This window comes from Bubalus bubalis, chromosome 17 (assembly GCF_019923935.1).
Source record: "Bubalus bubalis isolate 160015118507 breed Murrah chromosome 17, NDDB_SH_1, whole genome shotgun sequence".
Taxonomy (NCBI): domain Eukaryota; kingdom Metazoa; phylum Chordata; class Mammalia; order Artiodactyla; family Bovidae; genus Bubalus; species Bubalus bubalis.
This window is the reverse complement of record NC_059173.1, coordinates 43,016,936-43,040,389: the sequence shown is the minus strand read 5'-3', so window position 1 is coordinate 43,040,389 and position 23,454 is coordinate 43,016,936. Positions and strand designations below refer to the sequence as shown.

Here is a 23,454-nt window from a genome sequence, read left to right as displayed (position 1 = left end):
GGAGACAGGCGAGAGCAGGGAAGTGTGGGGCGAGGTGGGCGGGGCGTCGCACGGGAGCGCGGCCAGCAAAAGGAAGGGAGAGGGAGAGATCCAAGACAACGTTACCCAATCGGGAGCCGGCCTGACTCCGCCCCCTACCCCCACGTTATTGGCTAGGAAGCCCCATGTGGGCGGGGTCGACCGTGGGGTTGGGGAGGGCAGGGGGCGGGGAGGAGGAGGAAGGCGCTGGCGGGCAGTGATGGCGGCGGGTGATGGGGACGTGAATTTAGGCACCCTGGGGAGTGGCAGCGAGAGCAGCAGCGACGGTACTAGCGAGAGCCCGGGCGGCGCGGGAGCGGCAGCAGAAGGGGGCAGCTGCTTGGCAACGGCGTTGGCGCTTCTGACGGGGGGCGGGGAGATGCTGCTGAACGTGGCGCTGGTGGCGCTGGTGTTGCTGGGGGCCTACCGGCTGTGGGTGCGCTGGGGGCGGCGGGGTCTGGGCGCCGGGGCCGGAGCGGGCGAAGAGAGCCCCGCTGCCTCATTGCCTCGTATGAAGAAGCGGGACTTCAGCTTGGAGCAGCTGCGCCAGTACGACGGGTCTCGCAACCCGCGCATCCTGCTTGCGGTCAATGGGAAAGTCTTCGACGTGACCAAAGGCAGCAAGTTCTACGGCCCGGGTGAGGAGGAGTTGGAAGGGGAGGGTGAGGACCCCCTGCAGCTCAAGCTCGACCCCCTTCTGATGGGGAGGCCCCTGGGCACCGGGTTAGTTTGCCAGCCTTCTCGACATCTGGACCCCCGAGCCGTATCCGCCGCACCTGAGACGGCCCGCCCCCCACACGCCCCAGCCGCGGGCCCCACCGGTGTTTACCCCTCGAATTCGGATCCCAGTGTTTTAGCGACACTGAGTTTTCATCTTTTTCCTATCCCATTTCTCCTCTCAGCCTTTTCTTGGGCTGAATTTTTCGAAATCCTTAGTTGTCGCCAGTCACGCTGGCCCTCAGCCTTTACTGAGCTTTCTGATTTCTGGAATCGTTAGGGGCAGGAAAGAAGGAAGATTTCTGAAGTAGGGACCTAAAGTTTTAGGCCCTGTAATTCACAACTTTCTTTACTTGCGTGTGTGTGTGTGTGTGTGGTGTGCGCGCCACAGAGCGCTTATCCACTACTCCCCATAAGGCCACGTTTAAGTACACGTAGTTCCAAGTCCCAGCCTTCTAGAATCTATTAAATCCGGTCCCATATGCAGCACCTTGACTTTTTTTAACCGGTTTTGATACAAAGATGCTTTACAAGATTAACAGTATATGTGAGATGAGGCTGATCAGAATGCAGATCCTAATAAATACTGGCAAGGTTATTCGCCCCGAGTTTGGGAGGTGGAACTCATACACCCAGCAGGCGTGCTTGTCCAGTTTCTTTTTCTCTTTTTTTTGTAGCAGGAAGGCAAGTATTCAAATATACGTTATCACTTACTTTGTTTTCACTGAGGAGAAAGAAATTTATAAACAACTATAAATTCATATCACCATGCACCAGTTCTGCAAGTTAAATGTTTCTAAAGCTTTGCTTTCAGAGAACTGTGTATGTAAGGTGGTTGGTTTAGAAACCCTTCTTTAACAGTGTAGTTATAGCAGACATTTCAGTTCAGACTCATGAAACCTGTTGGCATATCATAAAATTGAGCAACATTGTACATGCTGGTTGTGTAGTTATTCTGAGTTTTTAAGGAGTTACTACAATAAAAGTAAATAAAATTAGAGACCTATAGTGACCTGTTACTTGAAAGAGGACATCCAAGTCTAAAAGTCAAGGGGTTGGCAAATCTAAAAAGTTGGTTTCCTCTAATCTGTTAGTCCATGATGTTTATTGACACCTGCAACTGTACACTTACGATTTACGTGCTTAGTGGATGGAAGATAATTTAGAAGTGTTTTGGTTTGTTGTGTGTTAATTGGATTAGAGAAGAGAAATGGGAGATTCTACACCCGGTAACAACAAATGTGTTGAACTATTTCTTAGTTGCTTGTATTTTGTGTATATATTTACATTCAATCCAGCCAAGTCACAGATAGCTTATAAAGTACTTGCTTCTGGTATAAAAATGAAAACCAGATGTCTACCCACTCATATCAGCTGAAACAGTTAATACATTTTTGTTTACTTAAGCGAATGTGGGTAAGACAGTGGGGCCAAAGGACAATATTTAAAGTAACAGACCAAATTAGTTAATTTCTTTTTAATCAAGAATTTACACAGTTATTATGTATTTAGTGATTAGAAATTGTGTACAGGTTTAGGTTTTTAATACAGAACTGAACCAAACTAAAAACTATGCTTTTGTAGCCCCTATCTAAACGGACAGTGAAGCAACCAAGTGTTACTGCAAAGAAGCCTATCTATCAGTCCTCACACATTAATGCCTTGCCACTATCTGAAAATAGCTGAGAGAGACAGCCATGGACACAATTTGGCAGCACCCAGTGGCAAATGTTCTGCAACAGAAATTTTTAAATTAAGATGAGAGTCATAGTTATAATACAGATAGGCTTTGTGTGGCTTGAGCCATTGAGGGGGTTCTCCTCAGATGACAACAGAGGACTCAGTTTTAGGTTAGCTTTCACTGATTTCCAGGTCCTTCCTGATGAACAGGCAGAGTGATACCCCATTATTTCATTCTAAGTAGTTTTGAACAACCTAAACAGATATTTGCAATTTTTTTATTGAAAGAAACCTTAAAGTTAGCCAGATCAGCTTATGGATTTGGAATGTATTTCACATTAAGAGGATATCTAACATTTCACAGAAGTCTTGAAGCAAAATTTCGGGCTATAAAACAAATTCAGTTTTTATTTTAATTTTTTTCATCCTCAAATCAATTAAAGAATTTTGTAGCAGAGTAATTCAGAAGTAAAAATCCTTATATGAGACTTCGTAGCTTGAAAGAATGAGTTTAGGGAGTCTAGCCAATATCCATTCCCAGTTCTCAATAATGGTTTTAGAGTTAAAAGATTATTTGTGAGGCTTTTTCTGTGTTGAAATTATTTTTATTTTTAGTCATAATTTTTAAAGTTTGAGTTCTTAAAAACTTAAATGTTGGCAGTTTAATTTAGTGGAGTAAACAGACATTGGGAAACAATTGGCATTAACTACATTTGTCAATATTAAGTTTAGTAACAGTTCAGGCACTTGGCCAGTGTGTGAGGAAAGTCATCGTGTAAGAAAGAATATGGGAGGAGAAAGGAAACAGATTTTTTTTTTTTTAATTAGAGATGTTTTCTTTTTTTTTATCTTATTTTTAAACTTTATAATATTGTATTAGTTTTGCCAAATATCGAAATGGTATATCTGTGTTCCCCATCCTGAACCCTCCCTCCTCCCTCCCCATACCCTCCCTCTGGGTCGTCCCAGTGCACCAGCCCCAAGCATCCAGTATCGTGCATCGAACCTGGACTGGCGACTCGTTTCATACATGATATTATACATGAGGAAACAGATTTGTTAAGCAGCTATTACATCAAATCTATTAATTTGTCATCTCTACAATGCTTCAGTGAGGTTAGTGAACGTTCCTATCCTTAAGACAGAGAGCTCGAGGTTTAGGAATTTGGGGAAAATTGGCTTGGATCACACAGACATGGTATTCAAATCCGGATATATTTGACCACAAAGCCTGTCTACTCTATTTCAGATAAATTGCATTCTGAGATAAACTTACATAGAGAATCTGTTTTTATTTTTATACCCTCTCCTGGTTCCCATAAGGATTTAAAGCCTCAGAGAAACATACTTTCATGGCTTTATGTTGTGCTGTTCAGTATGGTAGCCACAAGCCACATGAATTGAGTTTCTCCATAATAGCCATATTTCAAGTGCCCAAACAGTGCACTTGATAGAGCATTTCCATCTTCCCATCGAGTTGTATTCAATAGCATTGATTCTAGAGGTTAGGGTAGAAGGAGGAGGAAACTCCCATTTGGGGGTTATTATCGTTTAATTTCCAGACAGCTCTAGGAGATAGGTAATGTTCCCATTTTACAAATGTGGAAACTTGAAACTCAGAGATTTTGCCCCAAATCACGTATCTAGTAAATGGCCAGGCTAGAAATCAAACACAGTCTAACTGGCTTCACAGGCTATGCTTCCTTGCTACTGTATCACAGCATAATATAATTTCATGTTTCCAGCATCATAATCGGAGAAGGCAATGGCATCCCACTCCAGTACTCTTGCCTGGAAAATCCCATGGATGGAGGAGCCTGGTAGGCTGCAGTCCATGGGGTCGCTAAGAGTCAGACATGACTGAGCTACTTCCCTTTCACTTTTCACTTTCACACATTGGAGAAGGAAATGGCAACCCACTCCAGTGTTCTTGCCTGGAGAATCCCAGGGACGGGGGAGCCTGGTGGGCTTCTGTCAATGGGGTCGCACAGAGTCGGACACGACTGAAGCGACTTAGCAGCAGTAGCAGCATCATAATAGATGAGGAAGACTCATCTATCATTTTAAATATTAATAATTATTAATAATTTGGTGTAATATTTTTGCAGTGGGATTCTAGCAAAACATTGTGTTTTTTTATTCTTTAGAATGGCAAGAAATTACACAGTTACAGTTTATAATAGTTTATTCACATTTCTGGTATTGATACATAGCTTCCCCCTTATTCCATGTAGAGTATTCTTTGACATGTAACAAAGCTGTAATTTCTCCAACATACCATTTAAATTCCACTGGAAATAAAAAGAAGTTTGTAAGAAGTACCCCCATGAGATGCCTAATATTTAGGAGATGGGGAAAAGGAGTTCATACACCTTTTATGTGTTCTTCCTCCTTTTTTAACTTCATATTCACATGTTAATTTTATTTGTAGTTTGCAAAATTGTAGCTGAAGCAAGAGTTGCAGCATATAGACAAACATATTCTTTCATGAATGTCCTATTGACACTACCCAACTTTCATCCTAGTCTTTTGTTTTGAAGCCAGTTGGGTCTGTGTTAGGTCTAATGCCTATGCACGTTCATTACCTACCAATTAGGTAAAAGGACCAGCTAAGTTTTCTGATGAATTTTGATACTCTGCTCAAATTTATACTAATTTCTTTTCTTTCTTTTTTTTTTTTTGGCTGTGCCATGCAGTTTATAGGATCTTAGTTCCCCAACCAGGGATCAGACCCACCCCCTGTATTGGAAGTTCAAAGCCATAACCACCACCTTGGCAGGGAATTCCCTTTACTAGTAATTTCTACAGTACCTAGTTGGTTGGCTCCTCTGAGTTCAACATCATTCCATTGTTTTTAATCAAAGAGGAAATTGTATTAAATACTAACAGTATAAAAGGATAGCTTAAAGCATGTATGAGACCAGAAGATGTTATTCAGGTTGAAGGAAAGGAGTAGATTAACATCTGGAGGTAGCCCTTTTTAAATTCTTTTCATAGTTCTTTGAACCATGTGGCATAGGTCACTCATCCCCCACATACTTGTGAGATACATCACTAAATAACTGCTGTACAAGAGGCAGCATTTTGTCTCAAGATCAGTTCTGAGGAGTTACCTGGATTTCATCGCACTTGCCTAAATAAATGTTTTGAGTAATTCTGAGTCCTCAAAACTTGTACTTCCCAGCCCTCGTGGAGTTTATGTTCTGTTAAGAAAGAAAGATAATAAATAATCATTCAATACATGATTATAATAAAGGACTTTATTTATTAGCATTAGATGGTAAAGAGAAGTACTTATTTATGTTGGTTTATCAAGAAAGTGGGGATTAATACTTAAACAAAAACCTGAAGGAACCAGCCTTACAAAGATTGGGAGTATCATTGTTTTGAAACTGAACTGAAGCACTAGATCTAGAACTGATACCATGTTAATCAGAGGAAGAAACATCCTTATCACCTTACTGATTTTCAGATTTGACTTCAGGCTTCATTTGATAAGTATTACCTCAGCAGTTCTTTTTCCATCCTTTTAAGCAATCTTTTATTTTTTCTTTATAAACAACATAGCTGGATTTTTTAAAATTAAATTTAATGCCAATACTGTCTTTTAACAACTTCAGTCGCTCAGTTCAGTTCAGTTCAGTTGCTCAGTTGTGTCCGACTCTTTGCGACCCCATGAATCGCAGCACGCCAGGCCTCCCTGTCCATCACCAACTCCCGGAGTTCACCCAGACTCACGTCCATCGAGTCAGTGATGCCATCCAGCCACTTCATCCTCTGTCTTCCCCTTCTCCTCCTGCCCCCAATCCCTCCCAGCATCAGAGTCTTTTCCAATGCGTCAACTCTTCGCATGAGGTGGCCAGAGTACTGGAGTTTGAGCTTTAGCATCATTCCTTCCAAAGAAATCCCAGGGCTGATCTCCTTCAGAATAGACTGGTTGGATCTCCTTGCAGTCCAAGGGACTCTCAAGAGTCTTCTCCAACACCACAGTTCAAAAGCATCAATTCTTCGGCACTCAGCTTTCTTCACAGTCCAACTTTCACATCCATACATGACTGCTGGAAAAACCAAAGCCTTGACTATATGGACCTTTGTTGGCAAAGTGATGTCTCTGCTTTTGAATATGCTATCTAGGTTGGTTATAACTTTCCTTCCAAGGAGTAAGCGTTTTTTAATTTCATGGCTGCAGTCACCATCTGCAGTGATTTTGGAGCCCCAAAAAATAAAGTCTGACACTGTTTCCACTGTTTCCCCATCTATTTGCCATGAAGTGATGGGACCAGATGCCATGATCTTCGTTTTCTGAATGTTGAGGTTTAAGCCAACTTTTTCACTCTCTCTTTCACCTTCATCAAGAGGCTTTTGAGTTCCTCTTCACTTTATTTCTACTATCTTATTTAGTAATTTATCTGTCAACTTTTCTTTGCCTTCTTTCCCACCATTGTTTCTTGCTGCTGCTAAGTCGCTTCAGTCGTGTCCGACTCTGTGCGACCCCCTAGATGGCAGCCCACCAGGCTCCTCCGTCCCTGGGATTCTCCAGGCAAGAACACTGGAGTGGGTTGCCATTTCCTTCTCCAATGCATGAAAGTGAAAAGTGAAGTCGCTCAGTCATGTCCGACTTTTAGCCACCCCATGCAGCCCACCAGGCTCCTCCATCCATGGGATTTTCCAGGCAAGAGTACTGGAGTGGGGTGCCATTGCCTTCTCCGATTGTTTCTTAGATGGATTTTTTTATTCCACTTTTTCTCCCGTACAGATTTTTGTTATTTCATTTTAGTATAGTTGATTTACAGTTGTAGTAATTTCTACTGTACAGCAAAGTGTTTCAGTTACATACATACATTCTTTTTCATATTCTTTTCCTTTGTGGTTTCTCACAGGGTATCAAATATAGTTCCCAGTGCTATATAGTAGTACCTTTTGTTTATCCATTCTCTATATACTAATTTGTATCTGCTCATCCCAAACTCCCAATCTCTGCCACCCCCACTCCTCCCATCCCTTGGAAGCCAGAAGTCTGTTCTCTATATTTGGGAGTCTGTTTCTGTTTCATATCTCCCTGCTAATTTGGATGCATTCTATTTGTATTCTTTTGGTGACAAGAGTCTTTTCCTTAAATTTTTTTCTATAGGCACTGTCACTCTGAACAATATATCAATGTTAACCAAACATTTTTGTACAAATTAGAACTGTCACTTTAAAACACTTTACTGCCATTTGACGGTATTTCTTAATACTAAATATACAAAACAATCATGTAGAGAAATGTGAATGGTGTCCCCTGGAGTTGTACACAGCCATATGTTGTGGCCTTGGTTAGAAAGCTTTAACTCTAATCCCTCCCCACTCCATTTTCTATGTTATTTCTATTAGAGTTTTATTTTACTGTAGGTAGTTTTTTAAACACTACCCTCAAACTGAATAATAAACTTCTTTTAAATAGCCAATTTTCATTTAAATTTAGCAATAGAGTTACCATTTTCTTTATTCACTGTCATTTCTTGTATCTCATACTTTTGTTCAGAGTTCAGTTTTCATTTTAGTGAGATATGTCCTATAGTTTTGTCACTGATAAAAAAAAACAGACCAATTTCTATCTGCCCTCAGGAATTATAGTACAGATCCAGTTCCAGTTCAGTCGTGTCCCAACTCTGCGACCCCATGGACTGCAGCATAAGCCTCTCTGTCCATCACCAACTCGTGGAGTTTACTCAAACTCATGTCCATTGAGTCAGTGATGCCATCCAACCATCTCATCCTCTGTTGTCCCCTTCTCCTCCTGCCTTCAGTCTTTCCCAGCATCAGGGTCTTTTCAAATGAGTCGGCTCTTCGTATCAGGTAGCCAAAGTATTGGAGTTTCAGCTTCAACATCAGTCCTTCCAATGAACACCCAGGACTGATCTCCTTTAGGATGAACTGGTCGGATCTCCTTGCAGTCCAAGGGACTTGTAAGAGTCTTCTCCAACACCACAGTTCAGAAGCATAAATTCTTCGGTGCTCAGCTTTCTTTATAGTCCAACTCTCACATCCATACATGACTACTGGAAAAACAATAGCCTTGACCAGACGGACCTTTATTGACAAAGTAATGTCTCTGCTTTTTAATATGCTGTCTAGGTTGGTCATAACTTTCCTTCCAAGGAGCAAACATCTATTAATTTAATGGCTGCAGTGGCCATCTGCAGTGATTTTGGAGCCCAAAAACTTAGTCTGTCACTATTTCCATTGTTTCCCCATCTATTTGCCATGGAGTGATGGGACTGGATGCCATGAACTTAGTTTTTACTTTAACAATGCAAACCTTTAACAGTATTTTAATATATTGAGAGCCTTCTGTATCAGTTTAGAAAGAACTTTTGATTTTTGGAATCTGTATGTAATTCTGTTATGAATATATCATTTAATAGTCCACTTTTAATGAATATTTGTTTCTAGTCTCTTGTTACTACATATATGCATGCATGTTCTCACTTTAGTTATATCCAACTCTTTGTGATCCTATAGACTATAGCCCACCAGGCTCCTCTGTCCATGGGATTCTCCAGGGAAGAATACTAGAGTGGGTTGCCATTTCCTCCTGCAGGGATCAAACCCATGTCTGCTAGCGCCTTTTGCATTGCAGGCAGATTCTTTACCTACTGAGCCACCAGGGAAGCATGGTATCATGTACATATCATTTCAAAATGTTACTAAAATCATAATTATCTATTAAATAAGTTACTAGAAGTAAAACTGCTGAATCTTAGGTTATGGACATTTTAAATTTGGATACTTCTTTCTAAATTGCCCTCCAGTGATGTTGGACCAATTTACACTCACATGAAAATGCCTATTTCTCACTCTCTTGCCAAAAATGTCATATAAAATTTTTTGGTCTTTGTCATTCTGAGAAGTTAAAATAGTATTTCAATATTATTTTAATTTACATTTCTCTTCTTCTCAGTGAATTTTGGTTAGTTACATTCAGAATTTATTTAAGATATGAAGTTAGCATCAACTTTTGTTTTTGTTTTCTTACAGAGGGCTATTCAGTTATTGCAACACCATTTATAGTTTTTCTTCCCTGATACTTGTAGTTAAGAGATTATCTAGTTTGACCTCCACAATTTTAGGCATGTAAAATTTGCCTCAAATGTAGGGTGTGGCCTTGAACCCAAGTATCTTGGCTTGGAAGAGGTATTCTTCCAGTTTTACCATGCTGCCTTCCCTCTAAAAGTCCTGGGAGTTCCTAGAACCAAATATAAAAAAGATGTATTAGTTGGATTTCATTTAATCACTTTTATATATGGTTTGATTTGTTCCCAGATCCATTATAACCATATTTGGAATAAATTACTCAGTGTGCATATGTGCTCAGTTGTGTCTGACTCTTTGCAACCCCATGGAATGTAGCCTTCCAGCTTTTCTGTCTGTGGAATTTTCCAGGCAAGAATACTGGAGTGGGTTGCCATTCCCTTCTCCAAGGATCTTCCTGACCCAGGGATCGAACCTGCATCTCCTGCATTTTCTACATTGGCAGGTGTATACTTTACCACTGAGCCACCTGGGAAGCCCTACACCAAGTATTATTAGATTTTTTTTTTAACTTGCTTTAATAATCACAGAAGACTATTGTCAAAACACATCAGAAAACTAGGCTGTTTAACTTTTAATGAATTAAAGTTTGTCTCTGAGTGCTATGGTTTTTATACCATGAAAATAACTAAAATATTCCTTCTGGAATTTTCTTCTCTTCATAAATACTAATGTATTAATAGATACATAATCACCCTAGTAGAAAATTATCTCTTACATATTTTAGATGTTTACTTTCTCCTGGAGTTTTTTGCTCATTAAATTAGTGTTTTACAATAACCATATGTTGTTCCCTTTTCAAAAATATGTCACTCCATTATATTTGATTGTATGATAGCAGTTTCAGGATGCAATAATTGGTAGATGTATTGATTTTTGAACTTTATAAAACTCTGTATCATAAGTCGTGTTAACTCTTAAAACTACTAATGAAATCTGGATTCTAACTAGTATAATGTCATTTTGGTATATTTAACAGTATCGTAGAAGTAAGATTTATCTGTAAAATGATGTCCTAGAATATTTGTTTTATAAATACATTTTAAAGAATCTGTCTTGGCTAAATGGGTTCATTTTTTATAGCAAGAATATTCTTGAAATAGTAAATCTAGTTTTGTATCAGCATTATATTTTAGTTTTAGAAGGCAAGAGTTTAATTCTCTTATTATTACTGAAATGTTAATGTTTAAATGAACCTTAATAGTTAAAACAATCTGATTAGTTTATATAAGCTAGACTTTTAATTTTTTTTTATAAATTATACCATACCAAAAGACCTAAGAGCATTTAAAATGTGATTTCCCTAGGTAGCTCTCTGTTGTTATAGTATTATGGATAGCCAAGAGTAGTCACCAAAATGTTAGAATCATAATATTTAGGTCAGTTATATAAGGGGGTAGTGGAAAGGGAAGGTATTACTGAACTCTCAGATATGATTCTGATTGTGTTAGGGATGCAGAGGAATATACTTTAACTGGACCTCAAATCCTCTTTTCTCAGCAGGTCATCCTTTTCCAACTCTAGTTCTTAGTCTTAATATACATTCTTTATGATCTTACAGGAAAAATAAAACTATTTTCAAAAAGACCTTTTCAGAAGTTAAATGCTTCCTGTGGGAAATTTGAAATATGTGAAGTCATTCTTTTCAATAATTAACAGAACATCATTTTGTCTAGGATTAGGCTTGCATTATTAACTGTTGCCTCTAGTTCACTCTTAAGTTAGTCAAACCAAAAAACAGCATTCCCTCTTAGGGAAGTTGGCAGGAAATTTTACTAAAGAATACACTGGTATGTTATCCATGTACTCAAAGATGGAGGTTCATATGACTTCCGTTTTTACAGTGATCATCTTTTTGCCATTTGGATGTGTTTAAGGTTGATGAAGTATCCTCAAGTAAATTGAATGTTGTAGACCAAGCAGGTAAATACTATGTAACATAGTGTTGATTTCTACAGCTTTTTTTAGTTAATGTTCTTCCATTTTAAGAGGTATTTTAAAATATCCATTCCCCTGAAATTTTGTGATTAGTGAAATGCTCCAGTTTTCAGGGTTGTCATTTCATCTTTGGGTTTGTGGGTCCTCTGTGTTTTCTCAAGATGTACTGTGTTTGGTGTAGTTAGAAAAGGGGTTGATTTTGTTAGTAATTTTAGGCAAGTCATTGAATACCTTTGCATCTTTTCATCTGCCAAGAAGGGAGGGCAAAATTATCCCTTCTACTTTGAGATACTATGAGAAGGAAGTGAGATTGCAAGGAAATTCTTCAAAAAGTTGAAATTCTTATTTTCTACTTGTAGTTTTTTATAGCCTTAATCAGTTTTATTTTTTCTTTTGTGTTTGACTCATCACTGTTTTAAGTTTATAAGCATTGGTCCAGTCAGCATTAAGATTTTTTTGGTCATTATTGTTTCTTAAGAAAATATTAGTGTTTTTTTTATATATATATATATATTGCCCCCCCCTCCATTTCTTGAAAACAGCCATTGCCACGTGGAGTTATACCACAGAAAAACTAAGCTGCTTTAAGGTGGACCACTTTTCTTTCCCTCGGGACTGTTTTCTCTTAATTTTAGTGTTGGGTTTGTTTTTTTTTTTAACTTGCTTAGTTTTAAAAGTTAATGTTAGGAATTCCCTGGCAGTCCAGTGGTTAGGACTCAGTGCTTTCGCTGCTGGCGCTGGGTTCAGGCCCTGGTTGGGGTCTTGCAAGCCACATGGCTTGGTCAAAAAAAAGCAAATGTTAATGTTTCTCATTAAAAAAGAAGAAGAAATAATGTCATTTGCAGCAACATGATTGGACCTGGAGATTATCATAAATGAAGTAAGTCAGAAATATCATATGATATCACTTATATGTGAAATCTTTAAAAATGATACAAATGACTTACTAATAAATACAAGACATAGAAAACAAATTTATGGTTACCAAAGGGGATGAGGGGAGAATAAATTAGGAGTTTGGGCTTAATGTATATACACTACTATATAAAAGCTTCCCTGGTAGCTCACTGCCTGCAATACAGGAGACCCAGGTTCAGTCCCTGGGTTGGGAAGATCCCCTGGAGAAGGAAATGGCAACCCACTCCAGTATTCTTGCCTGGAGAATCCCACGGACAGAGGAGCCTGGCGAGCTACAATCCATGGGGTCACAAAGAGTCAGATATGACTGAGCAACTAAGTACAAGCACAATATTAAAAAGAGGTAACCAAGGACCTAGTATAGCACAAGGAACTAGACTCAATATCTTGTAATAACCTATAATGGGAAAGAATCTAAAATATATATACTTTTTAAAAATCACATTTTTTAAAAAATTACTTTGCTGTACACTTGAAACTAACACAGCATTGTAAATTAACTATACTTAAATTTTAAAAAAGAAAGTTAATGTTTCTCCAAATCAATTAACTCCAATTAAAGAACTTCAGATTTTACTTTGTAAATAGAAATTTACTACTATTTACTCTGTAAATAGTATTAAATTTCTTAAACATTTAAATAAATACCTTTTCGAATGTCAGTTGAGATGATGGGTAGTGTTTGAAAGTAACCAGTATTGACCAGTTGTAAGTAATGTCCCATTTTCTTATATAGAAGACAAATTTAGAAATAGAAAATGGTAGCCTAAGTTTATATTAATAGGTTTATATTAATTAATAGGTATATCCATTCATTGAGAAAATACATAACCATTAAATGAGAATTGTGTTAGTCACCTAGTATTAAGGAGCAATATGAATATGTAAAGTACTTAAGAATGGGAAAGCAGGATAAAAAAGTACTTTACTGGAAGTATTACCTTTATTTTTGTGTTAATATATTATTGCCTAATAATGGTCCTTAAATTTATGCTAAGGCTCCTTTTTTGTTCCATGCAATAAACGTTTAGGGAATGAATTTTCCTAACTCGTTCCTAAAACTCATTAGTTTTCCTAAGTAACCCAGTGAGCTTTATGGTGCACTGCTCGCTGTAGTTCGAACTAAGGTTCATAAATGTTTAGAAATTTTTGAATTTTCTTCTTAAAGGTATAGATGCTTTTCTGACACATAACCTTCAATTTCCTAAATGCTTTCAAGTATGAATATGGGTATAATCATTATTATAATTATTATTATAATATGGGTATAATCACTTAAAAATCAGGGAATTTCCTTTTTTTGTACTGTGTACTTCTCATTAGAAAATACTTTGTTAAATGGACAGTAAGCTTTTTCACTGACCACTCTGTGGCTCATAATAGTTAAGCCAGCAAATTTGATTTTTAAACTGTTTTCTCTACATTTCTTTTGTCATGTATTGATAACTTTTCAGACTCAGGAAAGAAATTTTTATATATAAAATCATGTATTTTGTAAGTGTTATTTATTAGCACATAATTCTTCAGTTCAGTTGATCAGTCGTGTCCAACTCTGCGACCCCATGAATCGCAGCACGCCAGGCCTCCCTGTCCATCACCAACTCCCGGAGTTCACTCAGACTCACGTCCATTGGGTCAGTGATGCCATCCAGCCATCTCATCCTCTGTCTTCCCCTTCTCCTTCTGCCCCCAATCCTTCCCAGCATCAGAGTCTCTTCCAATGAGTCAACTCTTCGCATGAGGTGGCCAAAGTATTGGAGTTTCAGCTTTAGCATCATTCCTTCCAAAGAACACCCAGGGCTGATCTCCTTCAGAATGGACTGGTGGATCTCCTTGCAGTCCAAGGGACTCTCAAGAGTCTTCTCCAACACCACAGTTCAAAAGCATCAATTCTTCGGCGCTCAGCTTTCTTCACAGTCCAACTCTCATATCCATACATGACTACTGGAAAAACCATAGCCTTGACTATATGGACCTTTGTTGGCAAAGTGATGTCTCTGCTTTTGAATATGCTGTCTAGGTTGGTCATAACTTTCCTTCCAAGGAGTAAGCGTCTTTTAATTTCATGGCTGTAATCACCATCTGCAGTGATTTGGGAGCCAAAAAAAATAACGTCTGACACTGTTTCCACTGTTTCCCCATCTATTTCCCATGAAATGATGGGACCAGATGCCATGATCTTCATTTTCTGAACGTTGAGCTTTAAACCAGCTTTTTCACTCTGCTCTTTCACTTTCATCAAGAGGCTTTTTAGTTCCTCTTCACTTTCGGCTTCTTAAAACGTTTTAAACAGGGAAATCTACATGGTCTGTTCTACAAACTAAGATGAAGAAAAAATTAACTCTTAAAAGATTTATATTATAAAAATTGTTTTTTAAATAGCCAGACTTGGGAATCCTCTGGCAGTCCAGTGGCTAGGACTCTTAACTGCTGAGGGCCCAGGTTCAATCCCTGTTCAGGGAACCTAAGATCCCATAAGCTGTGTGGCATGGCCAAAAATAAATAAGTAGCCAGGCTTAACCAATTAAATGAAGTAAAACTTTTCCTCTCCATTCCCCAGAAGCATTGCTACGGTTAAGTGCGTGGTTTGTATTCTTCCTGGTGCTTTTTTCGTGCATATACAAATACAGGTTAAATGTGCATATATGTATATCTTTTTTTAGTTGAAAAGAGGTCCTACTATGGACTTCTCTGATGGCCCAGTGATTAAGACTATGCTGCAGGGGGCACAGGTTGGATCTCTGGTCCAGGAACTTAAGTTCCCACGTGCCATACAGTGCAGCCAAAAATGAATAAAAAATAAAACTAAATGAATCATACTGTGTAAACTAATTGCTTTTTTCAGTTACTATATCATAGACTTCTTTGTGCATCTGTACATACAGAGTTACTCATTCTTTTTATAGCTATGTACTATTTCATTAAAGTAATGACCTATGATTTATGTAAGCAAATTCTTGATATAGAACATTTGGTTGTTTTGATTTTTGTTTGTTAGTATATGTTTATTTTGTTCCTACTTTATGTCAGGCACTGTGGTAAGCATTGAAGATACAGAGATGTACAAGAGAGTTGCTGCTCTCAAGGACACACTTTGGAAATGACTTGCTTCTGGTAGCCATTCCTCCATAGACAAGGTGGTTCCTGATTCTTTACACTAAGTATTTTGTGTCTTTATAGCCATATATATATATCCAGCCAATGTTCTGTTGATTATTTTTAGATGCCACAAGTAATTAACAGTAATCAATAAGGCATCGTTTCCCCTCAAGAAAACTGGCTTCCAAACCTAACTCTTCTAAGTTTCCTCTTCTCTCTAATACCTCACAGTCTTCATCTTTAAATAAAGTTTTTTTTTTAATATTTAAAGGAACTGAAATCTAAATTTGCAGTGAAAAACTTTACTTTGGTCAAAAGGTAGATTTCTTAGAAATTTCTTCTCATTATCCTGTTTAGTGTCTATGCATGTTTTGAAATTAAGGCTGAGTACCAGATAAGAGTCATGAGGTTTCTTTTATTTGACATTTTCCTTTGAGACATTCTAAAATATTTTTAGATAATCTAAATAATTTCTTTTTTTTCCCCAGCGGGTCCATATGGAATATTTGCTGGTAGGGATGCCTCCAGAGGACTGGCAACATTTTGCCTAGATAAAGATGCACTTAAAGATGAGTATGATGATCTCTCAGATTTGAATGCTGTACAAATGGAGAGTGTTCGAGAATGGGAAATGCAGTTTAAAGGTACCTTCATTTTGTTGGGTTCTTTACAAATACTAAATTTATGGCCAAAGAAAGTACATACCATTCCATTACTCCTTAAGAGTCTAAGGATGCTATCTGTTTGCATTGCCCTCATTATTTGATGATAAGCATAGCTAACTATCAAAATGATTGTTACATGTGCTTATTGTTAATAAAATCCATATTTTAAAATTCACTTGTTACAAACTGTAAAATTTACAAAACTTGTGACACGTTTAGTCTTATAAGGCTTGTTCATTAAGACAGAGGTTTTTTAAACAAGTTTATATTTAAAACTGAATTGATTACTGATACTGCATTTTACTTTATTTTTACATGATTTAATTGATCTTAACTTCAAACCATAAAGGAAAAATGTCATTCTCCTTCATGATATGCTTGTGACATTGGTTTTCACTGCCTCAGTGAACACTCTGGACTGCTGCTTATGTGACTCATGGATCTCTTGAAATAGCTCTCCTGGCTTCTTGGCACTTGTACTGGTTCTGCTGAACCAAGCAGTCCTCCTATTTCATCCTCTTGATTTGTCAGTTAATTCACTTAAACTCAGTTCAGAATCCTGACCAAGAAATAACTAAATATCACATGAACATAACAATGGGCATAACTGTTCTAAATTAAACACATGGTAACATAAAAACAAGTGATGTCACATCTAAGAAGAGAGTTTAATAGGAGAAAGAAAAATAATATACTGAGAGTCATATATCGGGACCTCGAAGAACACAAGATAATAAGTGACAAGTGAATTTTCATCTGTTCGTTTGGTTTGTTTTCTTAGGGACTACTACATGTGTCACATTTTCTCCCCAAGAATGTGTCCAGGTTGGATTTACTTTCCATGTGATTTTCCACTTCATATTCTTCTCCCTACTTCTTCAGCCCCAGGAAAGTCACCATTAGCTTTTTTAAGATCTTCTCACTGTTGGAAATGCCCTGTGTTGCTACCTTATTTATTTAATTACAATAATTACAGTTACTTTGGGTTATTAAATTTAAAGATCTGCTCTGAGACTCAGTGCACATTAGAGGTAAACCAGTTTCAGAGTACATGTCATCAGACTTATTCCAAGAGTCTGGCATGGGTCCTGGACTCACATATATTTTTAAAATATCTCCAAGTGATTCTGAGGCAGTGTCCTTGATTAAGAACTGGTTGTAGGAAACACTCTCCTCCAAAGCACAAGTCCGAAGCTTTATAAATTCCCTGATCCTGTTTTCTTTTGTTCAAGCCTTACATGAGTATAAAAAGACTGGACAAGGTAAACGATAGGGAAAACTTACCTTATTCTTTATGACTAAAAGAAGCATATACCTTCCCTGCTGTATAATGGAATCATGAAACAAATTTGATTGCTACTGATTTTCTTTTGATGTATCTTTCAGAAAAATATGATTATGTAGGCAGACTCCTAAAACCAGGGGAAGAACCGTCAGAATATACAGATGAAGAAGATACCAAGGATCACAATAAACAGGATTGAACTTTGTAAACAACCAAAGTCAGGGGCCTTCAGAACTGCAATTCTTACTCCCTTTCACAGAATGTCCAGCATCTTTGGGTTTGGTTCACCTGCTGCAAAAAACATTCAACCAGTTGTACAAGCTACATGAGTCTCACTATGAAGATTTGAATACTAGACATAATGTATGCTGCCAGACTCATTTGTTGCAGTTATTTGTAATGTCTGCTGGGGCTTCATCCTGAAAAGAAGGAGACAGGGATATTTTTAAAGAGCAAGAGAGTCACAAGATTACTTTCTCCTTTTTTTCTTTCCTTTTTTTTAAAAATCAAAGACGACCTGATATGTATTTGCTACTTGAGTATATAAGAGATTTTTTTGAAATCTCTTAAAAACACAGCAAGGAATTCTATTTCATGTGCTGTGTTTTTGTTTTAGCAGTGAGGAAGAGAGGAGACCTGGGCAGGAGAGGTGAGGGTGTCCATCAATTTTAAGTAGTTAAGGCTACTGAAACATTAAAATGGTAAATGTGAATCCCAAGCTTTTCTTTTTGGGTTTTGTCAGGGAAAAGAAGAAAACCTTTGTTTCTAAGAAATCTTTGGAAATTAGAAGAATGGATTTCAGGTGGATTTAAGTCAAAGATAATTCCCCAACAGCAAGATCATTTGAAACTAGTTTTTATCCCTTTCCTTCCCCTAGATCAAATCAATATTAATTGTGCCTTATTTCACTTACATAGACTTGAATTATTTTTAGGGAAAGCCCCTATGTGAATTCTGAAGTCACTACAAGCAGCATTGAGACTGAAGTTGGAATATTCTGTTGACTGCAAAACCTTGATGTCATTCTGTGTATATAGAATGTAAAAGGAATATTCAGTGTTACTGCCATATATATGTTAATATACACAAACATCATTAGCATTATAATGGCCAAATGCATTCCCCCATGCTTTTCTCTTTTCAAAAAAAAAAATTGAAAAACAAATCAACTCGGTCCCCTAACAGCTGCCTAATTTTAAGAGTCTTGACTCTCACATCTCACTGGTGTGGGTGCATGGGGCTGTAGTATGGATGTCGTGTGGGTGTGTCTGAGTGTGTGTGAGAGCGCCTTGGAAGGGACTCTGCAGATACTGTAAATACCCATACCGTTTTAATAAAGCATGTACAATAAACCAAAATAAGCTTGAGTTGGACTTTATATACAAACTGTAAACCAGTGCATTATAATATGGTAGTCAAGATTGTGTATTTGATTCAAGATAAGGAAAAATCTTGGAATGAAAGGCAGACACTGGTTAACCAAGTTGTACACATTGTACCACATTCACTGTAACTTTAGGAAGAAATTCCACTTTGTGGAACATTCTCAAAAGATCTGAGATTATTCAGGTAAGAATTGATATATTAAAATGTACATATTTTTACTTTATATTTTGATGCCAACTGATTATACTAGAAGTAATAGCACTTCAGGTGGTAGTTACTGAACACAAAACAATAAAGGATATTATACTGATAGGTTTTAAATTCTGTTGTTTGAAAATGCTCTTACTAAAAAGCCCTATATATGTCTATTATTTGATTTCATCATATCATGACTGTTTAGGTTCTTAATTGGAGACAAGTTATACCCAAAAAGACTGTTTTATTTAATAAGTCACCAGTTAGAGAAAAGAATTCTCCTGCTGTATGAGTATAATATATGCAGAAGCCATCAAAGAAAGAGGAAGTTTTCATTGCAATAATAAGCTAAAGTATGTAAAATACTACATTCTATTGTACTCAGTCTTGGAATGTTTTGTAGAAAATGATGAGTTTCAGCCAAATCTTTGCTGAAGGCTGGTTGCAACAACTGAAGAGTGTTGGTAATGCTTTGTGTGTTTTTATGTAAAATATTTTCTAAACAGATTTGTTAAAAGTACGTGTCCTCTGGAGTAAATTGATATTGAGATATATATATATATAATGAATCATTTCAGCCTAAAGTTAAGTAAATCTACACTTGTGAATAGAGAAACCCTAAATATTCATGCAGTAAAAATTATGCAGTCTGTTAAGAAAAATGATTAATTTTGTGTTTTGGACTTGAAATAAACAGTGTTCTATGGACAATTCCTCAATTTCAGTTGAGTGTTCTCATTCTCAGGTAGTTTGATGGGCAGTCATTTAGTATGGGGATGGGAGCTGTGGTGACTGATGTTGCTGCTGTTCCTCCCCCCAACCCCTTAACCACTATTTCCCCAACCTTCCTGGTTGTTAAAACCACTTGAGGTGCTTAAAATACAAATTCTTGGTCCCTAGTCCAAACCTGCCACCCAGTGACCCAGAATGGAAAAAGTGAGTCTTGGACTGTAAGGAGTCCCTTGGGTATGATCAGGCACAGTTGAGAACACCACACCAGTCTTTTCAAGTTATACAATTGACCTTTGAACAACAAGGGTTTGAACTGTGTGAGTCCACTTTTATGCAGTATTACTATATGCAATAAATATTACAGTACTTCATGATCCACATTTGGTTGAATTTGTGGATGTGGAACTGTAGATTTCAGAGGGCTCTAAGGGGAGTTTCTGTCAGCACAGGTTGGTACCTCTAAACCCCCACATAATGTTCAAAGTTCAGCTGAATTGTCTGTCTTTGTCTTCTACTTGAAATAGACTTAACCTTTGGACAATTCTGGCCTGATTTCCCTGTGTATGTTTTTTTGTTTCATTCCCTAAACATCCATAGTGTTTCTGAGTAAAAAATGAGATTTCACATAAAAATGTAGTGTGTGATTCTTTTTTAATTTATTCTCTTCATTTTTTTTAAATTTTTTTTGAGAGTGTCTTCAAGTTGGCATTATGTTTCCCAAAGAAAGACTCTACTGTGTGTACTAGCCAGTTTCTCTTCATTAGAAAGTGAACCCATTCAGATTACAGGTCAAGTTTTTTAAAACTTTGCCTATGGTGCTTAATGGTTACTTACGTTTTCCTGACAGTGATTCTACCTGCCTTCTTTGAAATCTGCAGAGTCTAACACATTTATCCCCACCTGTGATCTAGAAAGCAAAAGTTAATATATTGAACTAGTACTGGGGGAAATTATTCTGTTGAAAACTTGAGATAAATGAGACTCTCCTCACCCAAGTAGCCTGTTTACATCTTGATAACTGAGAAGTGCAACACATCGCTAGAAATAGATATCGCTGGCATGTTAACAGTGTATAGCCTTGCATACACTGTGCCTTTATGGATTAGAAGAAGCTGAAGGAGGAAACTAATTTGCAAAGACACCTGTATCCCAATACTCATAGCAGCATTGTTTACAATAGCCAAGACATGGAAGCAACCTAAATGACTTAATAGATGAATGAATAAAGATGTGATATATATATACATGGAATACTGCTGCTACTGCTAAGTCGGTTCAGTTGTGTCTGACTCTGTGCGACCCCATAGACAGCAGCCCACCCCCCCACCCCCGTCCCTGGGATTCTCCAGGCAAGAACACTGGAGTGCCATAAAAAGAATGAAATAACGCTGTTTGCAGCAACATGGATGGACCTAGAAATTATCCTATTAGGTGAAGTTATTTATAAGTGGAATCTGAAAAGATGATATAAATGAACTTATTTGCAAAACAAATAGACCCACAGACAGAAAACAAACGTGGTTACCAAAGGGGAAGGGAGGAGGGAGTAAATTAGGTGTCTAATTAACATATACACACATAAGAGAGATAATGACCTGTAAAGCACCAGGAAGTATATTCAATAGGTTATAATAACCTATAATGGAAAATAATTTGAAAAAGTATATATACATAATGTATATGTATAACAATCTATTGTACACTTGAAACTAACACAACAGTGTAAATTATACTTCAGTTTCTTAATGGTTTTTTAAAAAACTGGTAATACTAAATTTATTAAATGTAAGTTGCTTTGAGCATAATGAAAATAAGTTACTGAAATGAGAATGGTTTTTTTCCTCTAATGAATTAAAAGTGGCAAATGTTCATTGATAGCTTTTGAGTATGTGTGTTCCATTAAGGTCGGCTATCAATCTGCTAGATAATAGTAATCACAGAGTATGATGATCTATTTGTTGTGGCAAGGAAGCTCAAATGAAACCCACCCAACTTTTCCTTTCTGTTTTTAGGCAAAATTCATCATTCCCAGGCAATGTCAGAAAAGCCTGAAACTTCTCAGACACACTTGTGAGTTACATTTCTGAGGAGACGCTGGGCTAGATATTTCAGGTTTGCATTTGTTCTACCATCAATGGTGACAGAACATTAGGAGTGCCTATGATTACTCCATTCAAGAAAGCACTTAACATGCTGTGAATACTTTATTCACAAGAGATTTTTCTGTCTTACTGTATCTACAGAGTCCAACTAAACCAAATTGTAAAGTTAGTGTAAGAAAACTGGTAAACTGTTGCATTTTTCTTTTGCAGTCATGATTTTTAGTGGCTGCATAGTATTGTTAGTGAAAATGCAGGATATTACATGGTATGCTGCCAGATGGGTTAAAGAGCAAAGTTTGGAAGATAAATCAACAGGCTTTATGCATTTTACCATTTATAAATAATTTATGTTTAGTATACAGGGAAAGATTAAGAAAATGAGAAGCAAAATTAGTTTAAGCAATCTCTTAAGCTAATTTAAACTGATCTCTTAAACTAATCTTCCCACATCTCTTTTTTATTTTTATTTTTTGGCTGCACTAAGTGGCTTGCATGGTCTTAGTTCCCTGACAAGGGGTTAAACCTGCACTGTCAGCAGTAAAAGCTTGGAGTCCTAACCACTCAGGCTTTTCCCCTTAGATACCCATCTGATCATGCGGGACCTCTACCTGGAGCCTCAACACGAATACATCCTTTTCCTCCCAGACTTGCCTCTGCTTTCTTTTTTTTTTTTTTTTTTTTTTTTTTTTTAATTTTATTTTATTTTTAAACTTTACATAACTGTATTAGATTTGCCAAATATCAAAATGAATCCGCCACAGGTTTACATGTGTTCCCCATCCTGAACCCTCCTCCCTCCTCCCTCCCCATTCCATCCCTCTGGGTCGTCCCAGTGCACCAGCCCCAAGCATCCAGTATCGTGCATCGAACCTGGACTGGCAACTCATTTCATACATGATATTTTACATGTTTCAATGCCATTCTCCCAAATCTTCCCACCCTCTCCCTCTCCCACAGAGTCCATAAGACTGTTCTATACATCAGTGTCTCTTTTGCTGTCTCGTACACAGGGTTATTGTTACCATCTTTCTAAATTCCATATATATGCGTTAGTATACTGTATTGGTGTTTTTCTTTCTGGCTTACTTCACTCTGTATAATAGGCTCCAGTTTCATCCACCTCATTAGAACTGATTCAAATGTATTCTTTTTAATGGCTGAATAATACTCCATTGTGTATATGTACCACAGCTTTCTTATCCATTCATCTGCTGATGGACATCTAGGTTGCTTCCATGTCCTGGCTATTATAAACAGTGCTGCGATGAACATTGGGGTACTCGTGTCTCTTTCCCTTCTGGTTTTTTCAGTGTGTATGCCCAGCAGTGGGATTGCTGGATCATAAGGCATGTCTATTTCCAGTTTTTTAAGGAATCTCCACACTGTTCTCCATAGTGGCTGTACTAGTTTGCATTCCCACCAACAGTGTAAGAGGGTTCCCTTTTCTCCACACCCTCTCCAGCATTTATTACTTGTAGACTTTTGGATTGCAGCCATTCTGACTGGCGTGAAATGGTACCTCATAGTGGTTTTGATTTGCATTTCTCTGATAATGAGTGATGCTGAGCATCTTTTCATGTGTTTGTTAGCCATCTGTATGTCTTCTTTGGAGAAATGTCTATTTAGTTCTTTTTGCCTCTGCTTT

At 37.5% G+C, this 23,454-nt stretch overlaps 1 protein-coding gene across 1 annotated transcript; it reads left to right on the top strand.

Moving 5' to 3' along the window:
• Positions 1–207: 207 nt before the first annotated feature.
• Positions 208–19,699, top strand: PGRMC2 (progesterone receptor membrane component 2). The gene is made up of 3 exons (XM_006067309.3): positions 208–656; positions 15,933–16,088; positions 17,496–19,699. The coding sequence occupies exons 1-3, from the start codon at positions 239–241 to the stop codon at positions 17,591–17,593; spliced, it is 672 nt and encodes a 223-aa protein (XP_006067371.3). The 5' UTR covers positions 208–238; the 3' UTR covers positions 17,594–19,699.
• The last annotated feature ends 3,755 nt before the right edge of the window (positions 19,700–23,454 follow it).